Below are 22,954 nucleotides of genomic sequence, written 5' to 3'. Positions count from 1 at the left end.
CAGGCTCCAGGGAACAAGAATTTTTAGGATGTTCTTCACAAACCAGCAGGACAGTGCCAAAGAAACACCTGGTTTTGCAATCAGTTTTTCCTCCGCTTGCAAACAGCTGTGCAAGGCCCTGAATGTTTGCTGAATTCAGTGGGATTTCAGCAAAACAAAGGCAGCTAAGCCTTGAGGAGTGATTCAGAAAATTCACTTTCCAGTGCCATTAACCCTGGAGGCACTGAAGATCAGCTGGCCCGTGAAGCACCCTCAGTAGCAGTGCCCAGTGCCTAGGAAAGCTCAAGGCTCCCAGCCAGGCGCAGCGGGACACCCAACTCCAGCCCGGTTCGGCTGAGTTTGGTGGCCCCATCCCTGAGGCATGGCCTAAACCTCCCTGCCACCCTCAGCCAGCTCCGGTTTTGACCCAGCAGCCACGATCAGCCCTAGAAGGACGGCAGCGGAAACGTTTTGTGATACTCCCCAGGATCGCAGGAGGGGCCGCAGCAGCCCAGGTGGGTGCTGGCTGCTCGTGTGCATTGCCCGAAGGTGCTGGGTGTACCATGGGGAGCGTCCCAGCCCTCCCATTCTGGTGTCTTTGGGGAGGAGAGGGCTCTGCTCAGCAAGCCAGGGACCATACTCACAGACAAAGTCCCCGGGCAAGCCTGTGCCCAGTGGCTGACCCATATTCCTCGTTTTTCCCCGTAAACCACACACCTGGCACAGCGATACGCGTGCAGCTCGGTGGTTCTTAAGCTCGTTCTGTTGGCACGACGCAGACGCTTTGCTCAGCACATCTTCAGGAGGGTGCTCAGCACTGGGACACCTCTGGGATCTGCCCCAAGGACAGCCCCGAAGGAGCCGCGTATGAACACTTTGGAGGACGCAGACAAATGAGCTGACAGGGAGCTGGTGGGCACTGCGCAGTCAGGTGGCTGCGAGCGACGGCTTGACTTCCCTTCGAACAGAAGGCTGACTTCAGCTCTGCTAGTACTGACCAGGGAGACAATCACAGCACAATTAAAGCTCAGGCTTGATGGGGGAACAAGCCCGCTGCTACACTTAGGAAGCCAAACATTGCGCGGTTAAAGGTAACAGCCACCTCCGGCTTCAGCCCGAGGGTGTGCTCATCGGAGGTAACGGCACGCGTTCGTACCTTCGTTAACCGAAATCGTGCTACCGGTCATTTTACGAAATGGAAGGCAAAGTTTATCGACATTTAAAGGATCACAGCATGCGCGGGGAGAAACACTTCCACCTGCCTGGGAGCGCGGAGCGCGGGGAAGGAACCCCGGGGCACCCAACCCCAACCCCAACCCCGGCCGTGCCTGCCCCGGCCAGAGCCGTCGGGGCGGGGCGGCACAGGGGCTGCCCCGGGGCCGGGGGGGACGAGAGGGGACCGGGGGGGACAGGGGGACACCGGGGGGACACCGGGGACACCCCGGGGACAGCGGGCGGGAGCGGGGCGGGGCGGGGCGGAGCCGTCGGGGCTGGGGCCGGGCCCTGCCCGCGGCGCTGCCCCCGTGGCGCGGGCGGTCCCCGCTGCGGCTCGGCGCCTCCTGCTCCTCCTGCTGCTGCCGTGCGGCTGCTCCCCTCCTCTTCCTCCTCCTCCTCCTCCTCCACCTCCTCCTCCTCCTCCTCCTCCTCCTCCTGGCCGCTGCGGCGCGGGGGCTGCGGGCGGAGCGGCGGCGCCATGAGCGGGGCGGCGGCGAAGAGCGAGAAGCTGGACGAGGCTCAGGCGCTGGCCCGCAGCTGCGCGGGCAGACCCGACTTCCAGCCCTGCGACGGGCTCTCGCTCTGCGCCACGCACAGCCACGGCCGCTGCTTCCGCCTGCACTGGTGCTGCCACCTGGGATGGTGCCACTGTGAGTGAGCGAGCCCGCGGCCCCAAAACGGCCCCACAGCGGTCCCGGGGGGGGGGGGGGGGGGAGCGGCTCCGCGCTGCCCGGGGGCTGCCGTCCTGTCCCGCCCCGTCCCATCCCCTCCTGTCCCTTCCCATCCCATCCCATCCCATCCCATCCCCTCCTGTCCCTTCCCATCCCATCCCGTCCCGTCCCGTCCCCTCCTGTCCCTTCCCATCCCACATCCCGTCCCCTCCTGTCCCATTCCCATCCCATCCCATCCCCTCGTATCCCATCCCATCCCGTCCCCTCCTGTCCTTTCCCATCCCATCCTGTCCCATCCCATCCCCTCCTGTCCCTTCCCATCCCACATCCGGTCCCCTCCTGTCCTATTCCCATCCCATCCCATCCCCTCATATCCCATCCCATCCCCTCCTGTCCCTTCCCATATCCCGTCCCCCCCGTCCCATCCCATCCCATCCCATCCCATCCCATCCCATCCCATCCCATCCCATCCCATCCCATCCCATCCCATCCCATCCCATCCCATCCCATGGGTTTCTTCCCAAGGAGCAGTGGCAGCAGCCGGGGGGCTGCCCAGAGGCCTGCTGCAGGCAGCCCCGTGCCGTGGCCCCGCTGCCGGTGTTGAAGCATCAGGGAAAGCCTCTGCACGCTGCTTCGTCCCCCGGGGTTGTCCTTGTGGCTGGGGGCTTCCTTCCCATTCCCATGCTTTGCGATCCTACCTATTGTAGGAATGTGCGACTTAAAATGCTTTGAGTAGAGAAGTAGCCCCTGCAGGATACAGCAGATAGTTACTGCCTCAAAACGCAGTGCTGAGCCAACTCTGTCGGAAAGGTGCCCGACAACTTTAATGTCTGCCTTGGAGATGCCGGTGTGGGTAATCATGGAGGCTGGGGTGGCCACAGACAGTTCAACGCATAATTAATCACATATCTACCTGACGAGCAGGCTGTCCAACCAGCGTGTCTGTCTGAGGTCAGAAAATGGTGATGGAGCTAGGGACCTGGCTCGTGTTGTGCTGCGGAGATCTTAAAGCCTGGAGGGACGGGGTTACAGCTGAACCTCGGTGTGAGGGCTGCTGGGTGCTGCCGAGATGTCCCTTGACTCCTGACATCCTGTTCTCCATTTCAGTCTGTCACTGCCTTTCTTTGTAATTTAAACTCCTACGTGGATTTCCCACTCGTGCGGTTCTTGCAAATTTGGTTTAATGGGAAAAGGGTCTGCCTAAAAAGGCACCTTTTATTTGGACGAGAGCTTGTATTTGAACTAAATGCATGGATTAGGAATGTCCCCCTGATTTGGGGCTCATTTGATACCCGTTTGGAGCAGTTGTGTTTTGTCAGCACCCTGAAATGAGTGCTGTGTGGTGACAACTGGCTACGTCTGGAGGTGTCACAGTCGCCTGTTGCGCATGGACAGGGATGTCTCACGAGTGGCGTTTCATCAGTGACACAAAGGCCCTCGAGTTACGACCTAGATGTATTTTTCTTTTCCAGAATTTCTGTGATTTCAGTTATTTGAGCTCATAAGCACTCCGTAGGACAAGATCAGAGCTCAAAATGGTGTTTGTAAACTGGAGATGTTGTCGGAAATCAGCAGGGATGGTCCTGGGATGGGGAAGTCAATCGCAGAGCTGGGAACACCTGGAGAAGTGACGTTGCAGAGAGGGATCTGGGGATTAAGATGGATCACAAACTGGATATGCGTCATCAGCAGGAGGCCTTTGTGGTAGAAAATCCAAAAACAGAACCCGAGCCTTCACTTCACTGGGGATGCATTAACAGGAACATTGCAAGCATGCAATTTAATTAGTCTCTTCAACTCAGTAATGATGAAACCAGACTGATGGGTTTAGTTTTGAGCATTGCACTTCAAAAATACTGTAGGAGAACTGGGGAGGTTCTGTAGGAGGTCACAGCGCTCGGCGCAGAAAATAGGATTTACAAGGGGGTGCAAAAGCAAAGCCGTTGCTTGGGCTGTAAAAGCACCGAGGGAGGGAGGGAGGGAGGGGAGACGAGCTTTGCAAAGGATAAAGGGAGCCTTGGAAAGGAAGTTGTGTTCTAGTCCTTCTCCACGCAGACTTGGAAGATAACCAGTTATCACTTACCTGTGGCAAGGAAAGTTCAGGCTTGGTAGTAAAAAACATGTTTTTAACTAGCAAGAGAAATGAAACAAGGGAACAGAGTGCTTCAGAAAGTGAGGAGTGAAGTTCACTGGAGGCCTTTTAGGAGGGCTTAGACCGGTGTCTTCTGGAGTGACATAGAGCCGATTCCCTCCTGGAAGGACATCTTCTTGAGATGCCATCCAACCCTTACCTTCCCTGTGGCAATCACAGGAACTAAAAATAACTGTAGCTTTTGTAAGAAGTACAAACTTTTTCCTTAATTTCTCCCTTTACAGCTAAGGAAACTTTCAGATGTGTTTGTCCTACAAAGCTGTCATTTTAAATGAAAGAAGTCACATACCTCGTGTTCTTGGTTAATCTGAAAGCTAGGAACAAGTACGCTCCCTTCTTGCCCCCTTATTTCCTAATGCAAATGTCTGAGCTAAGGATCTCTTTGTATCGCGCTCTTGCAAAATGAGTGGAGTTGGGCTTAAAAGGGAGTAAGAACGAGGCCTATAATGGAAGATGGTATAGAGGTCAGCGATGTAATTAAGCAGTGTTGGAAGTTATCTTCCATAAAGACAGTGCTGTAATACTGCCTTAGGAATCCTCAGAGGGCTCTTGAAAGTGCTGCGCTGTGACTCCTAAGAGCTGCACAGGGGTACAGGATTCCCAACGTCAATTAAAATGGCCCGTGCAGTATTATTTTCCATTGGTGTCCACGGTCCTGGAGGATGTCAGCTCGATTGAAGTGCACTTGCACTGAAAAATGACACAAACTCACCACCGCTACAGGCAGTAGATTGCCTCCTCATGTGTATTCAGCATCACATCTGCTTACTTCAGTGACAGACACAATTCAGCGTTGCTGAGCCACTTGGCTATAGAAGTAATAATTGAGAAAGAACCTAGTCTGAATTCCCCAAAGCCATTTTTGGTGGCACGCTCTGAAGTAAGCAGTCCTTTAAGCTTTCTCTTTACCTCCGATGTTTCCCAGGCTGTAAAATGGCAATAGTAGCTGGCAGGCGGGATCGCAGAGACTGGTCGGTACGTCCAAACATCTCCAAAAACCTCAGGTGCTGTGTCTGTGACTTCTGTGTCTGAGCCCGGCAGTTTATTTCAGGTCACTGTCGCTGTTTGGTGCTTGGTGGGGAGCAGGTTTCTGGGTGAGGGGGGAGGTGGCTCGCTAGTGGGCCAAATGAAACCTCTGTAAGCAGGCACACACGTGCGACATGCAGAGCCTGGGGGAGGCTGCACGTGGTGGGGCGGGAGCACAGAGGGTGCAACAAGGGGCCCTGGAGGATGAGAGCACCTTGTAGCTGGCTGCAGCAGGCATTGTGGTGCCCTCCCTGCTGGGGCCATGCAACAGGGCGGAAAGTGCTACCCAAGGACGATTTGTTTTTGGTTTAAAAAATGTCTGTCCCATGCTTGTCCTGTTACACGCTGCTCCTGCTTGCACCTTTCAGCCTGTGCACGTTCCCCTTGCCAGGGGGACTCCCCCTGCTCCCCTTCCTCTGTCCCTCTGGCAGCCCCGTGGGATTTTGTTCATTAGCTGCAGGGTGAGAGCCTTAAATTGCTCAGTTTTTCCAAAGAGACGACACACAACAGAGGTAGCTCTGTGGCAAGGTGCTCGCCTTCCTTTCCTCGCCTCTGGGTGTCCACTGTGGGTCTGGTTTGTGCTGATGCTGTCTGCGATGCCCATCAGCGGGTTGCTGCCTGCACGGTGGTTCCTGCCTGCACGGTGTCGCTGCTTCTGTCAGAAGGGGGCAGGTGCCGGGGGTTACCTCCCTCCTGACAGCTGGGCTTCGACTGTGGTGTCTCATCTCACTTCCTAAAAACGAGCTCATCAGAGAAGGCATCGCACTCAGTATGATTTCGGAATTGGCTTCGTTCCGGGACAGTGCAAACATAGGGCATTCTGTTGTAACTCCTTTGCAAGGGTTTATTTTCTGTCTGAATGTTTTGCAGTACGTTAAACACCTTGCAAAACTCTCAGTACGCCGTGTTGCAATTATCAGAAATCCGTCACGAATAACGCTTCCCCAACACTCATTTCACAGCAGTCGTATCAACAGAGAGGAACTGCTACCGTATATTAGTCTCTCTGTGGCTTATTATTTTACCCAGGTTCAGCATCCAAAAAGCGGGCCTTTATTACTTAAAGCCTCTCGCATATCTTACATTGAAAAATTGATGCAGCAAATAAATTTTGTGTCCCGCCGCTTCTCCAGATCCAGCTGTTCTCGCCGACTACAGGAAAGCAAACAGAGCACAGCTGAGAGCCGTGAGCCTCCTTTGGGTGGTCAGAAAGGAAAAACAGTCGCTAGGCTCAGACTTCTGAACAGATTGTGGGGGCAGTGTAGGTTTTTAGAGGTACAAATGCTCCCCCGCCCTTGCGCCCCGCGATGGCTCCCTGCTCCGTGGCGCTCCTCACGTCCTTACAGGACTGCTGCGCCCCAAGCTGAATCCTGACCTGGCGGGGTCTGCATCAGGTCAGGCAGCTTGGCAAGAAAACCCGTTGTTCCTTGGCCAACAGGAGATGGGCTTACGTGGCAGGTGGCATGCCAAGAAGGGCATATGTTTTCCGGGCGGTTCAGGGGGGAGGGCTCCTCTGATTTTGGCCGTGCCAGCGCACACTGTGGGGACGAAGAACCCAAGCGTACTTAAATTGCGTGCCTGGCTGCCCGCGGTGACAGGGAGGCCAGGAGTTCTTGCTCTCAGAGCTGGCTGCATCGCTTCCTCATTGCCTGCTCGTGGGCACCTGGGGGTCCCATGGGGCAGACAAGCCATGGTTTTGGGTCTGTGTGCAGTCGCTCTTGCAGGGCCCGGGCAGCCAGAGGTGATGGTCGGTCTCCCACAGCTGCTGCCACGGAGCGAAGCCAGTCAGTACACTCGCTGCACCTGGGAGTACTCTGAGCTTTGCTTCTGACAGCCTTCTCTACTTGACACACCGGTGTTTTTACTTTATAACATTGTTAGCTAAAAACATTAATTTTCCACCCCGCAAAACCGGTGAGATCTCCGTGTCGCGGCCAGCCTTGATTTTCCTCTCCGCGGCGGCAGCTGCGGCTCTGTGTCAGGGAGCATCTCCCACCGCTCCTGGCAGCGGGCACGTCCCGGCCCCGCGTGCCGGGTGCTGGTCCTTTGCCCCGCTCTGCAGCGCGGCGTGCAGCGCGCAGGCAGCTGGGTGCTACACACCAAGTGTACGTACCAAGTGCTATTTCCGCGGTGTCTCCCCCACCTCTGGAGCGACAGCAGCCGTCAGCAGGGCTCCGACAGTCTTTGAAACGCGTGCAATTATTCAGACCCCAGCCTGCCTGTGAGAACTGTAAGCAGGGAATCAGCAAGGCAGCCTTTGTTTCCTGTAACAGAGCACTGGTAAGTGAGCTAAAGTGTCTATTGAAGGTTTTCAAGTGCACTATGACAGAGCTTGCGGGTTTAAAGAGAATTGGCTCTGCCTGCCAGCCAGCTTCTGTTGATCTCTCCACGTTCGGGAAGCAGCTACAGCCCCGGGGCGCTCTGTAGCACTGCATGTGCTGTAGACCTCCAAAAGACTGACTTGCTTTTCTTCTGGTGGGTTTTCTTTGCGGTGGTTTCGGTGGGTCTCGCGGGCAGCAGGGTGACAGCACCTGGTGTACCTGGAGGTGGGCTCTCCTCCAGCAGGCGGCGTGGGCTGGCCCGTCCCGGCCAGACACCACTGGGGGCAGCTTGAATCTCCAGCGGTGCTGTTCCACAGGACAAAACCATGTCCTGAGGACTGACTTGGTGGGTAAATGTGGAAAAGGAGTTGTAACATGCTTATGTTTTAAATTATGAGACTGAATACTGGGGGTAGCTCTCACTTTTTAGCTGTGGAAGAGCTCTGACTAAGGAGAACTGGAGCAGCTGGGCCAGGAACTCGGGGCTGGGCGTTCTCTGAGAAATGGCTTGTCTTGGTGGGAGGATGATTACAAAGCCTAGAAGAAATACCAGTTTTTCTTTTGTGTTTGCTGCGAAAAGGATTTGAACATCCATCCGGTGTAAGTCTGTGTATCTGGACAAAATACTTGCGCACGAGCAAGGCACTGTGCTGAGCACCAGGCAAGGCTCGCCGAAAGGTGGCTTTGGCAGCTTGTACCGGGGAAACACGCTTAACGAGCGTTTGCTGCCTGTGGCTGTGTGACATCTCCTCCTCACCTGTATTTTGAAGACCTATTATATTCTAGCTTCATTTCGCTGAGCTGTACACAACGAAGAAAGGAATGTCAGCTCAATGCATTCTGACGTGTAGCTCTAAGGGTAAGCAGCGCTCTGCCAGTTTTCACGGGTGCACCTTTCTGGCCCTGGATTGCGTTTCGTTGCTGTGGTTTTAGTTATAATCCCCAAATCGCAGCATGAATAGACTGTTAATGCTGTGTCTTGGGGAGAGAACCCAAACGTGTAGATTTCATCAAACCCTGTGGAAACATCAGTGCCTTTGAAAGAACCTGCTGGCATTCATTTTGAAATCCTTTCTGTGATGCACAGTTATGTCTAGAGATGTGCCTGCTCCTTTTTTATTATCATCATCATTACCAACAGAAACCCTTAACAGGAGTAGACCATGAGAAAAGCTTTGAATTCAAGTTACGTGCTCTAAGTACATCTTGCAGGACTAATTCTGTGCCTCATACAGGATCGAACAGAAATCGTTGCACTTCTTTCTCCAGAAGTCCTGACAGAAAGGAGCCTTGTGTACCAAAGTGCTTTCTGCTAGCCAAAACCTCCTGGTTGCCATGCATGACAATGAGGCTGTGTTTCATAATCTGTCCATCCATCTGAGGAGCATGATTCACAAAAAATTATGTCTGCTTGCCCAAAACTCCGTGAGCTGCAGCAAAAGGCTGCCGAGAGCTGTGGATAAAGGAGACCTCTCTTCTGTAACCGCTTGAAGGGCTAACCTGCTGTTTTCGTGAAGCTTTCGTGACCAGCCTGAAATGAGGAGGCTGAGGCTGTCTTATTACAGAAGCAAGCAGTTTGGAGGGAGAATTCATTAATGTTGTGTCCCGTCAGCTGGCGTGGTTGGCTGTGAATTCAGGATGTTCCTGAAAGGGTTTGTGATGAAGGCTGAGCCTCTGCTCCTGCTCCGAGGTCTTCGTTCTGGGAAAACGCTCCAGGCACTTTTCTCACTGCAGAGTAACAGCTCACAGATGAAATGTGTGCTGGAGCTCCAGTGCCCCTGGCAAACGTGTGGCTTCCTTCCTGGACTCTGCAAGCAAGGAAGTTGATTTTCCTGTTTGATTCTGTATGCATATTTAATTTGGGTGCCTAAATGCAAAAGTGTACAGCTCCGGTGCCCTCTAACGAGTTACCTTTACTCTTGTGGTTGCTGATGGATGTTTCATGTGTCTTCACTGCAGCCCGTGGTCATATCCTCGCATTGCCCTATGCCTGAATCACGAGATTGTCATCTTCGTGGTTCCTGTCCTGCAGGTCTGCAGAGCTGAGCGTGTGCTCAGGTTTGCTGGGAGCACTGATGAGTGCTTTCAGGTGCTTGGCACAGGACCCCGAGTCCCCTGGCGGCACCTGGGAGCTCATCAGGAGCACGTTCTGCCTCTGCCTGTGGTGATGAAGCCAGCAGAGCCGGGCTCGTACAGAATGGGCATCTTGGGGGGTGGGTTTATGCAATGCCTCGCAATTTACCCAAAGCTGCCTTACACCTCGTGAGTCACTTCAAGTCTTGTTAACTTCGTTCTGCACGTTGGTAAGTCTATACCGGGAATTTTTGTCTCTGTAAAGGACAAGATCCGAAATGCTTCGCTCACGTTCTGAGATGCTCCAAGTGAGAGCTGTGACAGTGTGGGCTTAGCCGTCGGTGGATGGCATCAGCTTAGAGTAATGCAGAAAGCTGGTTGGTGGTAGGTTGGCTTACAGGTAGTCTGTCTCTCCCTCTCTGTGTATGTAAAGTGACCCTGTTTCAGTGTGCTGTGGTTTTTACTCCAGCACCTGTGTGAATGTATCTGTCCATAAGATACGGAGCATGTTTTCAGAATGCCTTGCATTCTCCCAGGAAGCAATTTTTGTACAGTGCCTGATCACAGAATTCAAGAAGTGCAGTTGCTGCAATTGAGAAGTGTTTTTGCCAGTAGTTCAGTATATTCACATAGATGGAGGTCAGAGACCTACTGGAAAAGTAAAGTCTGATTGCTCGGCAACTGTACCTTGTTTTTAATATACTCATACTTTAATTTAAGCAACGTAACAGTTGGAATTTATATATAACCTGTGTTGTAAAACAGTTTTAACCAGAGCATGCATTTGTATTCCTGTTCTCACTGATGGCTGCAGAGCTCGAGAGCCCAGATGCGTGCTGGCAGAAGCGCTGCTTTACTTGTGTGCTCGCACCCGGCCCCGCAGCGGTTTCCCCGCGGCGCGGTCACAGCAGCTCTGCCGCCTGCCCTCGTGCATGATGCCCATGCTGGAGCGCACCTGCGGCCATCTCAGGCAGGGTGCTCGGCTGCTTCGTGCTTCTCGTTGCGTGGCTGCCGGCGGTGGTGGGATTTCAGCGCCTTTGCTGACTTGGAGCTTTATTTCAGGTGCCTGCACTTCACTCGGGGAGTGCTGCTTGTTCCTGCTGAGGGGCTGGGACACTGCCAGCTTGCACTGATGGGCTCTTGCAGCCCTCTGGCGTGAGGAGACCCCTTTTTCTTTGCTTTTCCTGCCCTCTGCCTCTAGACCCCAGTGCTCCCTGCTGGGGTGTGTGCTGTGGGAGCACGGTGCTCCAGGTGCGAGATGAGGGCGACGCTTCCACCTCTCCGCCAGCGTTACTGCCCTGCCGCAGCAGTGAGGGCCCAGCTGGCTCCCCCGCGCTGCCCGGCTGCCGTGGCACGGTGGGACGCTGTGCGACCTGCTGGCACTCCTCCTCCTCCGGTATCTGGTGCTTCGTATCTTCCTGCAGAGCATTGCTGGATCTCAAACCCCTCTGAGGGAGGGGTCAGCACCAATACCCATGTGCCTCAGCTCTGTTTGGTGGCATATTTTGGGTGCAAGTAGGGAGAGTAGGTCATTAAGTACTTCAGAAATAGGTTTTGTAGAGCCTTGTAACAGAAATACAAAGATTGGGATGAGTGAAGTATGAATGGAAACGTGTGCAGGTCACCAGAAGAAACAACAGACTGAGGTCAGGAGGGTGGCCTGTACCGGTAGTAGGGCCGCGCTCCCCAGCCATGAGGCTGATGAACGTGCTGTTTGTGGAGCCCAGAAGGCCGGCGCTCTGCTGGGCCCCGGCACAGATGACTTGTCAGCGGGAGACGTGTGCTCTGACAACAGGAAGGCAGCAGCACAGGTACAGCACAGCGCATATGCTGTTGTTTCTCCTGTCAGCCCACCAGGAAAAGGGACTGCGGCCGTAAAGACGCATCTGTGCCAAGCGGCAGCTATTCCGAGCTCCGAAGAACAGCCTCCTGCCTCAGCTCTGCCGCGGGGGCAGAGCACCTGGCCCTTTGGGGAGGACCTGCCCTTCAAGGACCATCGAGCTATTCTGCTTGTTTCAGAATTTGCAGGAAAGTGTTCCCATCTCGTACAGGAGACCACGGGCGCACCACCTGCGGGGTGTGCTCTGCCCCCGGAGGGCAGGTACTTGTCTCCCCACTGCCTGCGATTCCTCCGTAGCAGGACTCTTCGTAGGTAGCTTCTGACACCGAGCTGTGGTTATCCTTCTCTGTTACCATATCAGCACGCTGGCTGTCTGCATGGAAGTGATGGGATGCTGAATCTTGAGCAGATGGTACGCAGGGATGGTTTTGTAAAATAAATATTTAACACTAAGGCATTTTTTGCTATTTTCTGTACTGAATTTAACAAATATCTAGCATAAGTTGGGGGATAACATTTTTCAGGGAAGTGCAAAACGTGGCTGCTCTCCTCTTTGCAGAGCAGCTGTGCGAAGGGATGGTGGAAGGCAAATACTGGGTTTAGAGCTCAGATCGTGACGGCCAGTGCTCAGCTGCTGTGCTCACAGCCAGCTGTGCTCGTGCAGGTAATGAGATGGACTGCGGCGCTTCGTGCCTGGGATGTCGCGTGTCTGCGTCCTCCTAAGCCGCCGTGTGCCGGGCTGTGGTTAGCAGTACCTGTGATGAACGTAGCCCTTGCCGCGTTACTTCTGGACCGCACACGCGTTGTGCCTTGTTGTGTTCCCTTGTAACGGGCAGTAAGCAAATGTGGCCCCTTTATGAGGGCTGATAGCTGCACGAAACATTTCTAAATCCTCCAGTGTTGCTTTTTCCTTAAGGCTGGTAAATCCGTACAAGAAACGAGAGGAAAGAGCAGGGATGGTAGTACGAAGCTCCGGGACTGTTTGCATTTGCGTTACTTGCTATTAGTGGAGGTGTGCAGAAAACCCTGAAAGACTCACAGCATGGAAGATCATGATTTTTTTTTTATATTTAAAATGAATCAAGGCAAAAGGGCAGTAAAGTACACGTTATGAGGATGAAAAACTTTCTTATTTTTCCCCTTTCGTAAATTTCTGTGAAAAGCTTACGGCTCATCAAGTCAAGGGCTGTCACAGCTGTCTCTCACTATACAGCAATCAGAGGGAACACCTCTGCTTCATATGAGAAGAAAATTGGCAACTGTACGAGATCACCGCCGGGGAGCCACTGAAGAAGTAGCGCCAGGCTGGTTCCTTCCTGTGCTTGGCTGAGATAGGGAGCGGGACAGACGTGTCAGTGCTCTGGTGCAGCTGTGTCTGGGAGAAGAGGCTGCTTGTGCTGCTGCTTGGGGGACACACGGCTGCGAGGGCAGAGCCTGCTAACGCTGCCCAGTGTACTTACCGGCTGCGTGACCTCTTCCACGGTGGTGCTGGGGTAACCGGTGTTCCTCTGCGGAGCTGGCCTGTGTCTTCTGCGATCCCTTACTGTGCCTGCCATCTACGCCAAAAGTACTGGGAGCGCATTGCATGCTCTGTTTGCGTTCACCGCAGTAGAAATTTGTTTGAACAATCTCTGCATGCTTTGCAAATTTGCTTGGAAGAAGTGCAAGGCAAGAGTATCACTTGTGTTAAGGCGTTCCCTATCTTTACATATGAGGAGGCTTCAGTGTTGACAAGCATTTTAGTCGTGCTTCATCGCAGCCACCGATGGCACAGTTCAGCTCTGCTTGAGCTGGTACTGTAAAGCTGACAGTGCCTCAGTGTCCTGAAATCTTCTTCTCCCTGGCGGCTTATTCCCTGGCTCACGTTCCTGACACATCCCATGGTGTTAGGTGAGATACGACAGTGGCAGTGCCGCATGTGACACGAGTGAGCCTCCAGGCTGACTGCAACCAAAGTTCGCTGGCACCGTTACGCCGGTGTAGTAGCGTCAAGCAGAAGCCACCAGAACCGAACCAGCCGCTCTCCGCTGCGGACCCGTGGTGGGCAGCTGCAGCACGCTTTGCTCACCCCTACTGCAGGAGCGCACAGCTGCCGTGGTGTCAGCCCACGTGCCCTGCCCTGGTCACGGCGTCAGCCTCTCTGAATCGTACACCACGTCCAAAGGCAGTGAAATCTGCTTTGCAACCAGAGCCCGTTCTCCTCCAGCACCCCTCAGCTCCATGCTTTCACCACGGCGCTCAGTCAGCTCAGGGGCACGGGAGCAGTTCCTGAGCTGCACTGGTTGAACTGAGCCAGGCTTTTTCAGTTAGATAGCATACAGTCGGCAGGGTGTCATTAACCCTGCAGATTTTGGGAGAGTAGGTGAACTGGCAGGTGTAGAAATCTTTGTCCAAGCAGCTGCAAGAGAAAGCATACATATGAAAAAAGCTTTTGTTTTGGTTAAAAGATGTCTAAACATCTTGCATGCAAACAGCTGTTTGCTACACCATAGGTATTGCTGATTTAGATGTGTAAAACCCACAGCAGAAGGTCCAGAACCATCTTTTATCATCTTTCTGAAGTGTGGTACGTTTCACGCTGTTAGCAAAAAATCCTTCGAGGTAGCATTTTGAGAGGGTGAGGACGGGGGCTTTGTTATGCGAAACCCCACTGCTGAAAGCTGAAGTTTTAATTTCTTTTTTACCTTGCCAAGCACATCGGTGTCAGAGGTAAACTAGAATGCTGGGACGAAGCGAAGTGGAGAATTAAGTGTTTAAGCAGCACCTCTGCTTATTTCATGGTTAAGTTATTTTGTATTAGCCACGGAAATTACTGCTGTGTCTGTTCGGTAAAGATGCATGCCGACTGCTCAATTAGCAAAAAAACAGAAAGAAATGACCTCATGGCTTACTTCTAAACGCTTTTATTTATTTTTTATATTCAGGAGACACCATAACACAGCTTCCAATCAATCAACCGCATAGCTCTGGTAATCAATACCACAAAGAGACTTTATGTACATGGAAGTATATCTACTTTGCGGGGATAAAATGTTTCCCAAGCAGGACGAGTTTGTTTGCTTGAGCTCTGTGCCTCACACCGGGGCTTGCAGCTCCGCTGGACTCTGCCATAACCAGCTCCTGCTGGCCTCTGGGGGTTAATTCTCTGGGGGATTTGGCTTTTAGGCTTTCACAAGGGTTGTCTGAATAATGAAGCAATGGAAAAACAATCACTCCTTGCAGTTGTGCACAACCCGCTGGTGTTGTGTGATTAGCAGTAGACAAAGAGGCGCAGTGTTTACGCAGAGCCATGCTCGGGTGAGCCTGGAGCCGCAGAAAGCCGAGGTGCTGGCGCAGGCTTTCGGTGGTGGCAAACAGCTAAGGGTAGCCGAGGTACCTGCTTCCCAGGGCTCTCAGCTGTCTTGCATTTCATATCATCCATCCACATACGGCTGTCGCGGATGACTGAGACTTACCATGAAAACAATCCTGGCACTCCTGGCTTCATGCATTTAGTGTTCAACACCTGGGAGACAAAGCCGGTGATGCTTCCCGTAGCCCTTGTGCCACGCTGGCGGAACACAGAGCCAGAGCCGCACCGTTTGCTCTGCAGCAGCCTTACAGTGCTCAAGGTCTTCCCAAACCTCCGCAACTGCAGCAAGCTGCTTTTCACAGAACTTTTCTTTTTTGAGTTTGATTTTTTTTTGGAGAAAAACCCTTGCGTGCACCACGTGCAGTATTTTTCCTTCACTGAAATTCTGTCTTCTGCGTAGGCAGGAGCGGCAACTGACCCAGGAAACAACTCGCGATGCGGTGTCTGGTCTGGCATCTGTATTTGTGCAAAACACTGTAATTTACAGGAACATTCATCAGCAGAGCTCAATTCAGAGTTCTCCAACTGACTTGGTGGAAATAAAGCTGCAATAAATTACGTGCTAGAGCATTAAAAGGAACGTGTCAGAATAGGTGCTCGAAATGCTATTTTATCATGGCTTTTTGCCAGCTGCTTAAAGTCAGCAAAAATGTTTCTGCTTATTTCAGGGGGGCTTTTACCAGACCACCATGTATTATAAAAGAAGGTGGGACTTGTGCTTTGGGGGTAATTTGCTGTAAAAAAAAAAAAAAAAAAAAAAAAGACTGCTGCCAATCCTGCAAGCTGTAGTGGGTGGGCGATCTTATTTTTAAATTTCTGCATAAATTTTTCATAGCATCCGCATCATGGTTGATGCATTTACATGCATTATGTAGGGTAGGGAGCTATAAGCGATGCTATTACCACAGCCCTGTCCGTGATCCACTCTGACAGCTCCAGCTGTGAGTACCAGCACCTTTTAACAGAGGTAACTGATCCCGTTCATAAAAGAGAGGCTTCATTTAAAATAAACAGGCTTGGCCCTACAATTCGCTGGAACTTAATAACAAATTCATAACAGAATCCTAAAGAAATGCAGAAAATCAGTTTATGTGGAAAATTTTCCCATTAGGTGATTTCTGCCTTTCCCTGGCAGCACTTGTCCTTGGACCGCGAGGAAATGTTTCCAGCCAAGGTCAGGTCACACAAACGGGCTTGAAATCCTCTGCTAACAGACTAGCTGCTGCTTTCTTCTACCCTGAAATTAGTGCCAGCGTGGCAGTTTTGAAGCACGCAGCGAATCGCCCCGTGCTGCTGTGAAGCTCTGACAGGCAGCCGCATGCCCAGTAGCGCCTCGGCTCCCCTCACCTCTCCTCCCACGTCCTCCTGCCTGTGCTTTTCAGCCTGGCTTCGAACAGAGCCAAAGCGTGACCACAGCCAGGGCCCTGCATTGCCGCACACGCGATCGGGTTTCTGTTTTGTTTCTGTTTTCCACAACCCAGCAGAGGCTACAGCTGTAAGCCCTGCCCGGGGGTTTGAAGTGCTGTAGTTACCAGACACCAGCTTGGCCGGGAAAATCCAAATCTCTGCTTCTGTGACAAGCACAGGGCGTGCACGTGTATCCGCCCCCTAACACGGTTTGTCAGTGAGCTTCTTCCTTGACCATCTTCCTTAAAGGAAAAAGAGTAAAATTGGATGAATCTTTGATTTCCTTCGATGCTGTGCTTGTGAGCTGCTGTGGCTTAAGTGCTCTGCTTTTCCTCCCCCAGCCCCTCTGGCAGCCGTGTTGAGTGGACAGTCAGAGCCTTGCACAGAAACCCGTATTCTTCATCCCACTGAGCTCTTTACCAGTGCCGTCCTGGGACACTTCAAGTAGAATTGGTGCAAAAGAAGAGTTGAGACACTTTTTTTCCCAGTTGTGTGTCTTACCCTTGGCTGTCAATGGAAGGGAACAGGAGCCCACGCAGAAGCGGCCCAAATATCTGCCTCAATACAGCCTCGTGGTTTCGGGCGAGGGTTCGCTGGTCCCAGGTGGGCTGCGTTTCAGTTGCTGTGAGCTGAATTTATTGGCCACCAATCCAGCCAGCAGCGTGCTCAGCAGTCATCTCATTGGGTCGCTTTGCAAGACAGGAGCGTGTTTAATGTTCGCTAATTTGAAAAAAAAATAGATTTCCAGAGCTCAGTGGTGGGCAGGAAGGCACAGGCTGCTGCGGGGTGGGGAGGGCAAGGCCTGCCCGGCTGCCCCAGCGCCGTTGTGCTGCGCGGGGGCTGAGAAGGGCCCAGGAGACCGTGGCCCCGGCAGCTGCCAGAACAGCGATGTCCGTGCTGCTGCTGCAGCCAGCTCTGGAGGAGAAAGCGCTCTGTTCTGCCAGGACTGATGCCTTCAGTGCTTTGGTGCTTGCCCTGAAGTCCTCTGAGACACAGCGAGCTTAGACCACGCTATGTTAAAAAGATGGCAAGAGGAGAGGGCTGTGTGTTTCCTAACTGCCATCCAGCCACATTCAAGTAGGAGAAAAAAAAAATACCATTTTATTCTCACTGAGCTTTTCCAGCAGCTCTGTTAACAATTATCATTCCGCAGATCCTAGGAGAAAACTGCTTGATGAGGTATTCAAGTAAAGCTGGTCAAATCTATTCACAAAATGTTCTTTTCCCCGGCCCACTTACTGCAGTGCTCTCGCTGCTCTCTGCCTGGCTGGTGGCTGTTCCCTCCGGCGGCATGACAAGGGGGGGTGGGATTTCTTTTCAGCGTGGTTGGTGCCCATTCCTCTGAGCCCACTTTCTGCCTTGCTGGCCATGCGTTGTGCCTCTCCCATGCCCCATGCTCTTTGGGGCCTTTCCTCTGACACTACAGGTTCGGGAGCCCCAGCCCCGGAGCGCAGGCTGCTTTGCGGCAGGCTGTCCCCCTTCCAGTACCAGCAGGCACAGCAGGGTGGGAAGAGCCTTCTCCAGTGCTCAAGGTTTCCCCGGTGACGTACCGGAGCCCGGCTGGCAGCGCACAGCTTGTGTGCGGGCCCTGGCTCGCTGGGGCTGGCAGAGCGGCAGCTACAGCCAGGAGCTGGGATCCTTTCGCCCATCCCAGTGCCAGTGCCACGCTGGCTGAGAGCTTGTTGCAGTCAGCGCTGGTCGTGTGTCTAGGAAGGGTTCCCGGGCTGAGGACAGGCTTCCTTGTCAGGCAGGCATGGCAGAGCGGGCCCTTCCGCGGGGCAGAGGAAAGCCGTCCTCTCCTGTCCCCTCCTCGCCTGTCACTGGTCCAGGCTGTGCTCAGCTGCCCCAAGCAGAAACACAGTCACCGCGCTGAATTTCCAAAGCAACAGGTAATGCAGGCTGCACTACCTCTGAGCCGCCAACAGAAACACCTGGGGCAGGCAGAGGCATCGCCTCGTCCCAGCACAGCCAGGCCGTTACTGCGGTGAGACTTGGTGCCTTTCTGCTCCTTACGCAGAGAGCTTCGAGCATCAGAGCAGCCCCTTGTTGCTTTGATCCTTTTTTGGCCTTTGTAAAGGAGTATTGGTGATATTCGTAACTCCTGCATCAAAACTCTGCTTAGAGTCCCACTCCTTGCAAGTCTTCTGGAAATGTGTACTTTCGTAGCGTATGCACCCCCTGGGGAGGCATGAATCTCGCAGAGGCTTCATGCAAATAAAATGCAGCATTTTACAGTCCTGGCGTAGCCTCAGGTTTCTCAGTTTTTCCTAACAAAGTACTGATTTTCTGCTCTCTATTTATTTCTTTTAGTAGAGAATTTCAGTTGTGCTCTTCAGTTCACACTTGGTTCAGCTCTATATAGCCAACGTAATCCTATTTTTCTTATTATTTAACCAGATAATCAAAATGTCAAAGGCATTTCTATGGCATAGCAATTCCCTTATTTTCTGCCTTAAGATTCCAGTTGCGATCATGTGTGAATGCTCTGGTTTGTAACACAGAAAATCACGTTAGTACTCAGAAAGAAAGAACATGGAAATGCGCACAAGGAGACTCATCGTTAAGTGTAATAATAAAATCTAAAATGTAGATCATTGTAGCAAAGACAGCTGGTGGAACCGCTCTGCATTTGGTCGGGGGGAGAAAAAGCGTCTTCTGAGCGTCTGTGCAATTTTCGTTCCCCTAGAAAGGCGCGCGGGCAGAGCTGCTGTCTGCCCCACTTCTCAGCTGTGGAGTTGGGTCCCTGGAGTCAATTTGGTCAAGTTGGTGACTTCCTACAGACGTCTTGGGAGCAGTGAGAGGGAGAGCAGCAGGACCAGGGCCAGAGAAGCTGTGCTTAGTATAATATTAAGCATCAGAGACCTTGCACCAGGAGAGAACAAAAAAACCACCTTGAGGCCACTAAAACAGCAGCTGCTGACTGCCAGGAGCTGCAGGTTATTACTAACTGCCAAAGGTGGGCACCGCCTGATTGGCTTCTTTCTAACTTAAAAGTCTTTAAATGCTGCGTTTCTGCCTTCCCCGCAGGTAAATACGTCTATCAGCCCATGACACCTGTGGAGCAGCTTCCCAGCACTGAGATTCCTGTTCGCCCGCGGGAGTCCACGAACACGATCCAGATCGCCGTTTCGCTCACCGAGCACTTCCTGAAGTTTGCGCCCGTCTTCCAGCCCCCTCTGCCCCCCGCCTCCCCGCAGTTCTGCACGATCGCAGACCTCTTCATTGACAATTACCGCGTGAAATGCATCAACGGGAAGATGTGCTATGTGCAGAGGCAGCCTCCCCCCGTGCCCCACAAGACAAAGGCCGAGGAAGTCTCTGTCCGCAACGCCTTAATCACAAAAGAGAGCAATACACCAAAAACAGATCACTGCTCGTCCCCTTCCAGCTCGGAGGACTCCGGGATCAACGCGGTGGGGGTTCACTACATGGAGTCGTGCGATGAGGACACAGAGGGGGTGGCCGAGCTAAGTTCAGAAGAAGATTACAGCCCGGATAGCAGCTGGGAACCAGATGAATGCCCACTCTTGTCACCCTCACAGTGTGAAATGGAAGTGATTGAGACTATAGAAACCACTGTGTGATCCGACAAGGTGGTACCAGATCAGTCCAGTTCCCACTCAGTAATGTTGCTTTTGTAGTATTTATATTTTGTTTTTTTTTCTGACAATCCCTTTTTTTCCAGTGCACTTGATATTTCAGATCCCTCCCTCACAGGAGTGCAGCCGCGGGACTTGCATATTGGTGAACTAGCAGCAGCCTGAGCAATTCTAACGTGTTCTCAGCCTGATCAGACCTCCCATGCCTGCACATAAGGTAGCGATAAATCCTAAGACTCTTATCGCTGAAAAAGGCCTTTTTCTTGGTCTGGGTGACATCCTATGTTACTTCTCATATGAGGACATGCCGCTTGAGATGTTTTCAGCTGTCAGGATGTTTGCAGTGGGCCTTCAAAGCACAGAGGGTGAGCTGGTGTAGCACGCCTGTGAGCAGCAAAACCAAGTTGTCCTTATTCTTTCTTATAAATGATGTGAGGTGCAGCGACAAGAGGCTCGTTCTGCCTCTGTCTGGCCTCCTGCAGTGCCGGTCCTTTTCTCTAGTGTTGGTGCGACCCTCCCCGAACGCGTTGGCACCACTCTTCCAGTGGGTTGGTATGGCAGGCTAGAGAACGCACAAAGTGCCTCCAACTTTTCTCCAGGCTATGCACCGAGCATCTGTTGAGTTAGGTCAGGCTCTGAAATCTCCTGAAAAGGCAACTCTTGCTCCTGAGGCCAAGCAGTTGCCCAGATCCCTTCTCCCTGTGGATCTCTGGAAGGGGATCTGGCTTTTGCAGCTCAGCAGGAGGGAGAGCAGGCAGGGAGGAGGCACAGCAGTCTAACCAATACCATTCCAGACCGGGGTGTAAAACGACAGGTGAAGGGAAGCGACTACCTCCAAACACACAAAATCCACCCTCAGCTTTGCCTGCTGCTTCCTCCTGTGCTGTTGGTGCCGGACACGCGCACTCAGGACCAAAAGGCCTCAGGGCCTGCATTTGCCTGAAGAAAAACAAAGTTTAAAACACAAAGTACTTCAGCCACACCACTGTGTTGGCAGAGCTCGGGGACAGCACGGAGGTGCCCGTGAGGTGGCCCAGGCACACGTAGCGGGTGTGCTTGTCCAGACGCAGCCACGGCCATTCATGCTGAGCGAGGAAGCTTCGGCTCACTCTCCTCTGCACCCAGTTCAAGAGCAGGCTTTAAAGTTTTGCTCGCATAGCTGGTGAGAAAGAGCTGTTCTGCTGGCGGTTTTGTTTCAGCCCTCCTTAACGGAACAAAAATATCTTTCTCAGAAGATTTCAGTCAGCTTGAATCAGTTGGAGTCAGTAATAACTGTTTTCAACAGCATTACTGGATTTCTTTGTGTACTTGCTGTTTACGTTTCAAAAGTCATCGGTGAATATAAGGCTGTATAAACGTGTACAGTTTAGTGATTGATACTAGATTATAGTCCATGTTATAGGATGGCTCATCTCTCACTGTATCCTGACAATGTATTACTAATTTTATACACTTTGTAATCAGTATCTTTAGAAAACGTTTAGGCAACAGTGTGTGTATGTGCACATGCGCGTGTGCTAGGAGTTTACCATAAATGGTTATAAAGTAATACTGTACTTTTTAGACTAAGACTTTCAGACAAAAAATAATAGGTTTTATAGTTTTGATGAATTATATAAAAAAGTGCAATGCTTGTTAAATGAGGAAGTTGGGCCATTGCATGAACAGATACATTCTCACAAGGCACTTAAGTATCCTGGTTTTTTTTGAGGGCATTTAAACAAAGGCTGTAGTAAAACTAAGTAAGGTTTTATTTATTTTTTGAGGGCGGGATTGTCTTTCTTGGTTAACTAAGGTTTCTAACAATGTTTTAGTGTCTTTTGACCATTCAGGCACATCTCGTAAGATAGAAGAAAGCATTATGTATAAGCCTACAGCATTTACTCATATTTAATCTTTCAATTGTAATCTGAGTGGAGAGCTGCAAACACTCGCTCTGGCGCCTGGTCTGCCTCAGCCTTCCCTTTTCCTGGGAGGACGGGAGGCTGGCGGGTACGGGTACGTCCGGGGCCCCTCCTGAGGCCAGGGTGCTCCTCACCTGCTGTCGCTGCGGGTGCCGTGCACAGTAAAGGCCACCAGGCCCCTCCTGATCTGCAAGAGCGTCCGGGGTCTGCTCTGCCAGCAAGGAGGGGCCGCCGCCTCCTGCTGCTGTTCGGGGGCACCTGCTGCGAGCGCAGTGAGATTAGCTGGGTGTTTATGACCAAGACTTACCATGCTGTCCTGTGGTCTTGCAGGTTCATATCACTGTCGTCAGGATACATCCTTTCTTAACTGTAAAGTAATTAGCAATATTCACAAGCTGTGAGTGTCTCCTACCCAGGATTTGTTCAGATGTCAAGCACAATAAGCTGCCTCTTCCTCCTGTTGTAAAACTTGAGAGGAGCAGCCTGGTGTGGGACAGGGCTAGTTCTGGAAAGCGTCCTGGCAGCCAGCGCAGGGGCAGGTTTCTCACTGCGCTCCATCACGCACCCCAGATCAGAAACACTGTCCTCACAGAAACGTGATTTCTTTTGTTTGCACAAACATTGCGTAGACGTGCTGTAGGAGACTTGCCCTGAGCTAGTTGCTCCACTCCACCAGGGAGAGGTGTGTATATTTCCTCTTTAATAAAATACTTAACAACTCAAGTTCTGATTGTCCTAACTGTGTATTTCCCGTAATACAGTGAAACACTGCAGGGTTTCCAACAAAGGAGAGCTCGCTCACAGCTTCAGATGGCATTACCTGACACATACCAAATGCCTGGAGGAGTCCCGCGGCTCCGGGTGAGCTCTGCGCATGGAGCTCCGCCTGCCTGGTGCTGTGCTCCTGCAGGGCACGGAGCCTGGCCTCGGGTACCGGGCATCTGAAGACTCTGCAGCTCAGAGGTGTGCTGGCTGGGACACCAAGGGGGTGTTATCCCAACACATCCCAGTGCTAGTGCCAAAACAGACACAGGAAGAGAGGAGGTGGTGATCATGAACCCGGTAACACCATTTCACAAGCCACAGGTGACCGAACAGAAACACCACTGCTATTAGGTTGCCACTCTGTGAGTAGACTGATAAAGGTGCCACCAGATGCTGAGCCTCACCTTGTTACACTCCCCAGCTTGGTGTTCAACAAAAAAAAAAAAAAAAAAAGAGTTGAGCTTAGTAGTGACAAACCTTCAGCAGCCAGTAAGAGTCGCACCAATCCTCTTCCCCCTGCAGCACCCGAGGGCCTGCCTCAAACCGCACCGAGCCATCCCATGGCCCTTTCGGGCCAGCCAGAACTGCAGGCAGACAAAAAGCAGAACCCAAAGCTGCCCAGCAGGGCTTGCAGCTTTTGTTTTGTCACC

At 52.3% G+C, this 22,954-nt stretch overlaps 1 protein-coding gene across 1 annotated transcript; it reads left to right on the top strand.

Annotated features, from left to right (window-relative positions):
* Positions 1–1,462: 1,462 nt before the first annotated feature.
* LOC310904307 (UPF0524 protein C3orf70) lies at positions 1,463–22,262 on the top strand. Its single transcript, XM_083848831.1, has 2 exons — positions 1,463–1,844; positions 19,064–22,262. The coding sequence occupies exons 1-2, from the start codon at positions 1,673–1,675 to the stop codon at positions 19,618–19,620; spliced, it is 729 nt and encodes a 242-aa protein (XP_083704957.1). The 5' UTR covers positions 1,463–1,672; the 3' UTR covers positions 19,621–22,262.
* Positions 22,263–22,954: the final 692 nt, after the last annotated feature.

The sequence above is a fragment of the Anser anser genome, assembly GCF_964211835.1.
Source record: "Anser anser genome assembly, chromosome: 9".
NCBI lineage: Eukaryota > Metazoa > Chordata > Aves > Anseriformes > Anatidae > Anser > Anser anser.
The sequence above is the reverse complement of the archived record's forward strand: the minus strand, read 5'-3'. Positions and strand labels throughout refer to the sequence as shown.

Bases quoted from the DNA above. Each gene is read 5' to 3' on its own strand.
- LOC310904307 (XM_083848831.1), top strand. From the start codon at position 1,673: ATGAGCGGGGCGGCGGCGAAGAGCGAGAAGCTGGACGAGGCTCAGGCG. The intron at 1,845-19,063 runs GTGAGTGAGCGA...CCTTCCCCGCAG, and splicing joins CCACCTGGGATGGTGCCACT to GTAAATACGTCTATCAGCCC.